General features: G+C 45.3%; 1 protein-coding gene across 1 annotated transcript in view; it reads right to left on the reverse strand.

The window, feature by feature from the left end:
- LIMD1 (LIM domains containing 1) overlaps nt 1-9,221 on the reverse strand; it is a 111,918-nt gene that overhangs the window by 12,163 nt on the left and 90,534 nt on the right. Inside the window, exons 3-4 of the mRNA XM_011981096.1 lie at nt 3,341-3,408; nt 691-753 (exon numbers count right to left, since the gene is read on the reverse strand). Of these exons, the coding sequence (XP_011836486.1) occupies nt 691-753; nt 3,341-3,408 (131 nt within the window). The remainder of the gene's footprint in view (nt 1-690; nt 754-3,340; nt 3,409-9,221) is intronic.

The following is a 9,221-nucleotide window of genomic DNA, read 5'->3' on the forward strand; positions in this document are numbered from 1 at the left end:
GCACAACACAGGGAGAAAAACTTTGCTCCTCTGGCTTTCTCCATTTGACTCCAAGGTAGCTGAGATTTCTGCAGTAAAAACCGACCGTATTTAGCATCTCACCTGGGATGCCACAAGGATCACAGAGAAGCCAGAGGGAGGTCAGTGTGATTCAAACAGCCCAGGGGAGGAGAAAGCAGTACCGGAAACATGACATCATGTGCTCTAGATGGTTGAAGAAGTTAATTCCAATTAAAGCCAGCAATGCGGGTTCTATTAGATCAAGCAAGCTGCACTTTATAGGGATGTCTTTTTTTTTTTGAGGTGGATTCTCACTCTGTTGTCCAGGCTGGAATGCAGTGGCGCGATCTCGGCTCACTGCAACCTCTGCCTCCCGGGTTCAAGCAATTCTCCTGCCTCGGCCTCTCAAGTAGCTGGGACTACAGGCACACACCACCACTCCGGATAATTTTTGTATTTTTAGTAGAGACGAGGTTTCCCCATATTGGCCAGGCTGGTCTCAAACTCCTGACCTCGTGATCCGCCCGCCTCAGTCTCCCAAAGTGCTGGGATTAAGGCGTGAGCCACTGCGTCCAGCCGTAACCACAAATCGAGATAAGAAACACTGTCCTCAATTATTAATATCTTTTTTCTCTAAACGCCTCCTCCTCCACCTGAGATGCTGTTCTCTTCTTTGGCTGACCTACTCACCATGTCCATGATCAGATGTCCACAAAGAAAACACCTGTCAGCCGACTGCTGGAAACCAGAGTACTGCAGAAGAAAAAGAAAAGAAAGTTAAACCCAGACTGGGAAGATGAATCAGCCACCTCCCTACCAGCCAAGAGGATTATAAGGAATTTCTCAGAAAGATGTGTCACTCTGTGCAGAATTCTGTCATTCCCCAAGTACAACACAGCTGTGGGCTGAGTCACAGAATATTCTCTGCCACAAAAGCCATCACAAATACTAGTACCACTCACTCTAACAATGACTGTGTCTGGGCACCCACAGCATGCCAGGCTCTATGTAAGGGACTGTATATAGAGATGCTTTAATCCCATCTCAGTAGTTCTCAAAGAGCAGTTCCCTGGCATCACTTGAAAGCTTGTAAAAAATGCAAATCCTTGGGCTCCACTCCAGACCTATTGATTTGGAAACTCGGGGGGTGGGTTCTGGCAATCTGTGTTTTCACAAGACTTTCAGGGGATTCTGATGCATTCTCAAACCACCACTCTAATGCTTACGACAATTCTGCAAGGTCTACATTATTACCCAGAATCCTCAAATAGAAGCAGAGGGCAGCTCAGAGAGGTTAAGTGACCTTTTCAAGGTCACACAGCCAACAAACGGTAAGGACAGGAATCAAATTCAACTCCGGTTCTGGTTAATACCTTTTATAGTTAGCTTCAAAGAAACTTGATAATTACCTACTTTACCTTACCTTATCTTACCTAAACACATACACACACAGAGTCTTGAAAGACATGAGGTACTCTCTTCAAAAAACATACTAGATGCTACACACTAGACTAGAAGTTTGGGTATAACAAACACAACTTAACTGGGGGAAACCTAACGAAAGGAAGGTGGGAAAAACGAAAAAGGGAAACTTTCTGCAACTCTACACCACGTGGTGGAGGTTTCTGTCGTCTGGCACCTACGCCCCATTCTGGGGGTAATAGTTCTTTATTTTCATTTGGGATCCAGCCCCCGGCCCCACACCACGTGGCTCCCATCACCATGTGGGCTGGCTCCATGCCAGGGCCCAGGCAGGGCATTGACAGACCTGGTCCATCAGAGCCTTGCATTCCTCCAGTACTGATAGTTTTTCCAAGGGTGGGCATGTGGCCCAGTAAGAGCCAATGAGACTCCATGAGATGTCTGTTGAGGATTCCAAAGGAGGGACTGGCACTCTTGCCCATCGGATATGAAACTGAGAGAACGTAAACTCTGAGGTCCTGCCAACATCTGGCCATCACACAGGACCTGAGACTGAAGCTACCACTGAGACACAGGACCAAAAACTGTGGAGAAAATGACTCCTGAGGCACTGCTGGAATAATTTCCTTTTTACTTAAGCCCGTTTGAGTTTGCTTGTCTGTTTTTGGCCAACAGGAGTCATAATGAATCAACTTTTCAGTGAAAACCAAATAGGGCTTTTCTCCAAGGGAAGGCAGGGAGAAGTTGGCCCTGAGCCCATCTCTGCATCTCACATTCCTCATCCCAGAGATGACAGGGTCATTTCAACCACTATCTATCAAGCACCCACTCTGCATGGCATTGTGTTAGAATCTGCAGGTGTGAAGGTGAAGACACATGTTCTTTTCGCCCTGGGAGCTTTCAGTCAATGGAGGAGAGACTCATAAACAGACATAATGCTCAAGGCTAACAGCCCACAGCCCTGCCAGGGCAGGTCCCGGGCGTGGTGGTAGCACAGAGGAGCTCCTCCATTGTGGGAGCAGGAGGGACAGGAAGGCTGTTGGGGGGCTCTGGGAAAATAAAGGGGCAAGACATTGCAAGCAGGGGAAATGGCCCAAGCAAAGGCATGAAGGCATGAGGTTGCACAGGTGTGGGAAGCTGGGGAGTCCAGACCTCGGAGAGCTTCTGAGCGTGCTTTGTACCCTACACATGCTGGGACCAAGCAGGCCAGGTTTATGCCCTATAAGGCCTCTTGATGCGGGGGTGTGGATGCCGTTAAGCTAGGCTGGCTGAGCCATGCCGGAGGTGTGAACGGAGGCAGAACTGTGGAAGACATGGCAGCATAGAGTTCAACGCCTGGCTGCATTCAAGGCGGTGGGGTTGAGGACAAACCTAGGAGGCAATCCTCACAGATCAGGACCCAAGGCAAGGGTCTTGGTTCACACAAGTATGGTGAGCGGCTGGTATGTGAGAGGCTGGGACACAGCCCAGGGGACATGTCCAGGGGCCAGTGGGATGCCAGCCGCTGGCCTCAGAGGTGCGGCAGGGCTAGAGCTCAGGTCTGGGAGTCACTGGCACATGGATGAACTTTCAGTCCATGGGAGAAGCTAGATTCCCAGAGAGAGTGGGATGAGAAGAAGAGAGCCCAGGTCCCAGTCCAGAGGTCTAAGAGGAGGAGTCCAGGATGGTAGAAGAGGCAGAACTGCAGAAAGCAGCAAGAGGATAGGTCAAGTGACCCCACAGTTTCTTCAAAGTACAAGGCTGTGTGGTTTGCCATTGGCCTCGGGAACACGGCCACCCCCATGCATCTACAGAAGGAAAGGCAGGGCCCCTCTCTCCAGCAGTACAGCTTCCCTGTGCGCTGGCCCAGGTCCCACCACGCCCCTGCCCTCTGACTCTGGCCAGGACATGCGAGGAGAGGCTGCGGTGACACACTCACCAGGAAGTCTTCTTCACAAAACACTTTGCCGTTGACAAAATAAAAGGCTTTTCCTCTCAGCTTCCGGCCTAAGGAAAAACACACAAAGACAGGGCAAAAAAGAAAAATTTTAATATGCAGTGGAAAAAGCGAAAAGTGAAAAGCAAAATCTTTAGGCAGAAATACACACATAAAAACCGCCAACTGTCAATGACACTTTCCAGTTCCTAAAAGATGCCGTGGCCCTTGGCGAGAGACAGGCAGGCTGAGGCCGGGAGGAAGGGTGCCCTGGCAGGTGCTATGTGGCAAAAAGACTCAAGGGCTGACTTGGAAGTCATCCTACGCTCACCTTCCAGCACCTCCTCTCTGCTTGGAAAGACACCAGCAAAGCATTTGGTGGCGGGACAGCAGAGGCAACACAAGAGGGCGTCTGGGCAAGTCTCTCATGAAGATGCAGTTTCCCACAGGCATTTAGGATAGTCACCTTGGACGTATGCTCCAGGACCACTGTGACCGCCTATCAGGAGAGTCCTATACATTGGTTAACTATTATTTTCCTACCTTTTTCTCGCCTAAACTGTAGAAAACACACATTGTTGGAAGGATATTTTTGTTTTCTCTTGACCTAAAACGAGTAAGCAGGAGTGGGAGAAGTTCAAAGCACCCTGATTCCCTGCAGGGAACTCTTGCTTCCATAAGGCTAACACAGGCAAACACCCTTTATCAGTCCCTCTCATCTCTTATGGAAAACACAATGGGGCTGTGAGCTCAAGGTCGGCAGAGGCATCATTAGGGTGTCCCGGGATCCCCTACTTGGCAGTATTCACAGATCTGAGGGCATTTCCAGTGCCAGGCTCAACATATACTCAACAGGCAATGTGGGGGCTTCAGAAACTGAGTGAACTCTCCGCAAAAAGTTAAACAAGCCCTTTGGGGCCAGGGTTCACAACATGAAAGTAAAATCACCAATGTCACAAACAGTGCCCGAGATACAGAGAAACCCACCAGACAAACGCTGGCTGCCCTCGCCTGGTGACGCCCACAAGAGGCAAAGCAGTGCAGAGCAGATAGCGACAAGACTGTCAAAGAACACTCCTCAGACCTCAGAGAGGACCCTGAAAGCATCAATGCAGCGGAAAAGGCATAAAAAAGGAAGTAACTTTAACTACAAATACAAAAACCTCCAGATGGATGAAAGCCCTAAGTATAAAAAACAGAAACTAGTATAAGAAACTACAGGCTGGAATCCCAGCACTTTGGGAGGCCGAGGTGGGTAGATCACAAGGTCAGGAGATGGAGACCATCCTGACCAACATGATGAAACTCCAATTCTACTAAAAATACAAAAATTAGCTGGGTGTGGTGGTGCATCCCTATAGTCCCAGCCACTTGGGAGGCTGAGGCAGGAGAATCGCTTGAAGCCGGGAGATGGAGTTTGCAGTGAGCTGAGATCGTGCCACTGCACTACAACCTGGCAACAGAGCAAGACTCCGTCTCAAAAAAATAAATAAATAAATAAATAAAAGAAAAGAAAAAGAAAAAAAGAAACTGCAAGCTTTTTAATTTTCTATTTTGTGATATTTTATTTATTTTTATTATAAGAAAAGAAAGTCTGACTTTGGCATGGAGAAGGACTTTGTAGATAAGACATAAAAAGCACATCGCATGAAGGTTGACTGAACAATAGACATCAAAAATGTAAACTTCTACGTAAGAAAAAAGAGCATAAGCAAGGTTTAAAAGATGAAAATGCTGCAAATCCAGCCTGCTCCCCAGCAGGGAGGCAGAGGCAAGGGTCCCAGGACAGGGCTTGAGGCCGCATGGAGAGCAGTGGAGACGGAGGAGGCAGAAGTGCTCAGCTGTCCTGGCTGCAGGTGAGACATGGAGGCGGGAACGGAGGTGCTGAAGAGCCAAGAGACTAAGGCTAGGAAAGAAATGAGGACTCTTGGCTGACCACCCACTTTCATGCCTTTGTGCTTTGCTTAACTGGATGGCCCTTTCCTTCAGACCTGGCCAGACCCTTCTGATATAGTTTACATATTTGTCCCCACCCAAATCTCATGTTGAAATGTAATCTCCAATGCTGGAGGTAGGGCCTGGTGGGAGGTGATTGGATCATGGAGTGGTTTCTCATGGTTTAGCACCATCTCCCTTGGTGCTGTTGTGGTGATAGGGAGTTCTCGTGAAATCTGGTCGTTTAAAAGTGTACAGCACCTCCCACTCTCCCTCTCTTCCTCCTGTTCCAGCTACATGAGGTGCTTGCTCCCCCTTTGCCTTCTGCTGTGACTGTAAGTTTCCTGAGGCCTCCCCAGAAGCCAAGCAGATGCCAGCATATGCTTCCTATACAGCCTGCAGAATCATGAGCCTCTTTTCTTTATAAATTACCTAGTCTCAGGCATTTCTTTGTAGCAATGCAAGAATGGACTAATACATCTTCTTTGCTGTGGTGGTCATTGCTACCAGATCTAGTGTTGTCTGAATGTTTCCCCAGCCCTCCTGTTGGTTCCTATAGGACTTTTTAATACTTTGAGTGTATGCTACATTCCTTGAGGATATAGCTAAGTCAGCGTCATACTTGGAGGGGAGGGCTTGGCAATACTCTAACAGAGTGCAGTACATGTTGAGTTAAAGAAAAAAGGAAGAGTAAGCCATGGATCAGAAGATGGCCAAAGCACATATAAAATGGTATTAGTAACTGGCCAGGCACAGTGGTTCATGCCTATAATCCCAGCATTTTGGGAGGCTGACACGGTAGGATCACTTGAGATCAGGAGTTTGGGACGAGCCTGGCCAACATGGTGAAACCTCGTCTCTACAAAAAATACAAAAAATGGCCCCGCGCAGTGGCTCAAGCCTGTAATCCCAGCACTTTGGGAGGCTGAGGCGGGTGGATCACCTGAGGTCAGGAGTTCAAGATCAGCCTGGCCAATATGGTGAAACCCCACCTCTACTAAAAATACAAAAAAGTTAGCTGGGCATGGTGGCATGCACCTGTCACCCCAGCTACTCGGGAGGCTGAGGCAGGAGAATTGCTTGCACCTAGGAGGTGGAGGTTGTAGTGAGCCGAGATCGTGCCACTGCACTCCAGCCTGGGTGACAGAGGGAGATTCTGTCTCAAAAAAAAAAAAAAAAAAATTTAGCCGGGCATGGTGCCACGCACCTGTAGTCCTAGCTACTTGGGAGTCTGAGGCAGGAGAATCATTTGAACCCAGGAGGTGGAGATTGCAGTGAGTCAAGACTGGGCAACAGGGCAAGATTCTGTCTCAAAAATAAATAAATTAATTAAAATGGTATTAGTACCCAAGACACAAAGAACACCAATGAATCAATAAGAAAAAGATAAATAACCCAATGGGGGAAATGAGCAAAGGGCAGGAAGAGAAAGTGCATAGAATAGAAAACCTGTTATACCTTAGGCAACAACCAGGATTATTAATCATAACCCCAATATCTATAATAAAAAGATGTTCTACCCTATCAACAATCAGGATAATGCAAACTAAAACCACAATGAGATTCTATCTCACTTTCACAGATTGGCAAAAATTACTAAATCTAACAGCATGTCTTGGAAGGTGTGGGACAAAAGGAGCCCTTTCACACTGGTGGGAGTGTCATCCACTGGGATGACTACTTGGGAACAATTTGTCAAGGGCCAATAGATCTGAAAACCCACATAATCCACAATGCACTTCTAAGGTTGCTCCTTGAGAAGATTAACCAAATATGCATGAGGACAGACATCTATGGATGTTCACGGCAATGTTGTTATGGAAAAACTACAGGCATCTTCAGTGTTCACTAGATATGAGAATTGATAAACAAAGAAACTGGAGCTATATTTACTGGATGTGATAACAGACAGTAGTCAAAATGAAAGGACTAGATCTATGCATATCATTATTAATAGAACTGAACACCAGTGCAAATAAGGCAAAATGCCTGAACATACACCAGTGATCGTATCTGTGTAAGTTTGAGTGTGCACACACATACACAAACTAGCACTGTTTTTTTGTTTTGTTTTGCTTTGTTTTGTTTTGAGATGGAGTGTCGTTCTGTCGCCCAGGCTGGAGTGCAGTGGCACAATCTCAGTTCACTGCAACCCCTGCCTCCCAGGATCAAGTGATTCTCCTGCCTCATCCTCCTGAGCAACTGGGATTACAGGCACTCACCACCACACCCGGCTAATTTTTGTATTTTTAGTAGAGACGGGGTTTTGCCACCTCTAAAGAAATAGTGGCCAGGCTGGTCTCAAACTCCTGACCTCAAGTGATCCACCCACCTCAGCCTCCCAAAGTGCTGGGATTACAGGTGTGAGCCACCATGCCCGGCCACAAACTAGTACTATACGTTTTTTATTGATAGTAGTATATATGGTAACAGTAGGAAAATTTCAATTCATAATAGCAGCTGCCCTAGGGAAGGAAGGGAGAGGATGGGAAAAGGAATCAAGATGATTCCAATTTTTATATAACATTTTATTTCCTTTATAAAAACACAGAACCAAAGCTACAATGTAAAAATGTCTGTGCATTCTGGGTGATAGGTAAATAAGGATTATTTCCTATAGTACTTTCCAGTAGGTTTTAAAATACACACACAATTTTTATATAATATTTAATTTCCTTTATAAAAAATACCAAACCAAAACTACAATGTAAAAATGTCTGTGCATTATGGGTGATAGATAAATAAGGATTATTTCCTATAGTTCCTTCCAGTAGGTTTTACACACACACACACACACACACACACACACACATTTTCGTGAAACACCATAAACCAAAAGGCAATAACAAACTAGAGCAAACATCTATACTGCATGACAGAAAAGGATTTAACTCTAACATGACAATAACTCAGGTAACATTCCCATATAAAAAATGGGTAAAGAATAGGCAGACAAACCACAAAAGAAGTATAAATGATCAATAACTATAAAATAAAATCTTTAGCTTTCCTCATGATTTAAAAAATATTGCTGCCGGTCACAGTGGCTCACATCTGTAATTCCAACACTTTGGGAGGCCAAGGTGGGAGGATCATTTGAACCCAGGAGCTCAAGACCAGCCTAGGCAACACAGCAAGATCCCATCTCTATGAATAATAATAATAAAAAAAAAATTAGCTAGGTGTAGTGGGGCATGCCTGTAGTCCTAGCTACTTAGGAGGTTGAGCTAGGAGGATCACTTGTGCCTAGAGATTGAGGTTGCAGTGAGCTGAGATCACACCTGTGCACTACAGCCTGGGTGAAAGAGTGAGACTCTATCCCTCCAAAAACAAACAAACAAACAAAAACAAAAAACCCTATGCTTTACCTATGGGACTAGCAAAGCTTAGAAAGAATGATAACCCCAGTGTTAGTAACGACACAGACAGACAGATACTTGTTCACACTCTGCAAGGGACAGCAGAAGCTGAAACAAGCTCTTAGGAGAGAAATTTGGTATTAAAAGTCAGTGGAATTTAGAAAGTTCAGATATTTTCTCCCCAAAAATTCTATTTCAGGAATTTATCCTAGGGAAATCATCATCTCAGCTTTATTTATAATAGGTTGCTAAAAATGAGCATCAAATGTCCAACTCCTATTAAATGATGACCCATCCACATGTTGAATATTATGCAGCCATAAAAAGATTGTTTTCCAAAAAAAGATTTATTGACAGGGAAAAATACTTAAAATATTTTAAAGGAAGTATACAAGTGTGTGGGTTACAGTTATGAACACATTTACACATATGATGGCAGAATTATGTGTACACTCATACACATAAGATGTACACCAAATTTTAAGTCATTATCTTTGAGTGTAAGAAATAGGTGATTTTCAATTACTGTTTTTTCCTGCAATAATTATGCATTATTTTTATAACCTGAAACGCAGTTTAATGGAGTAGGG

Source organism: Mandrillus leucophaeus, unplaced genomic scaffold (assembly GCF_000951045.1).
Source record: "Mandrillus leucophaeus isolate KB7577 unplaced genomic scaffold, Mleu.le_1.0 Scaffold22, whole genome shotgun sequence".
Taxonomy (NCBI): Eukaryota; Metazoa; Chordata; class Mammalia; order Primates; family Cercopithecidae; genus Mandrillus; species Mandrillus leucophaeus.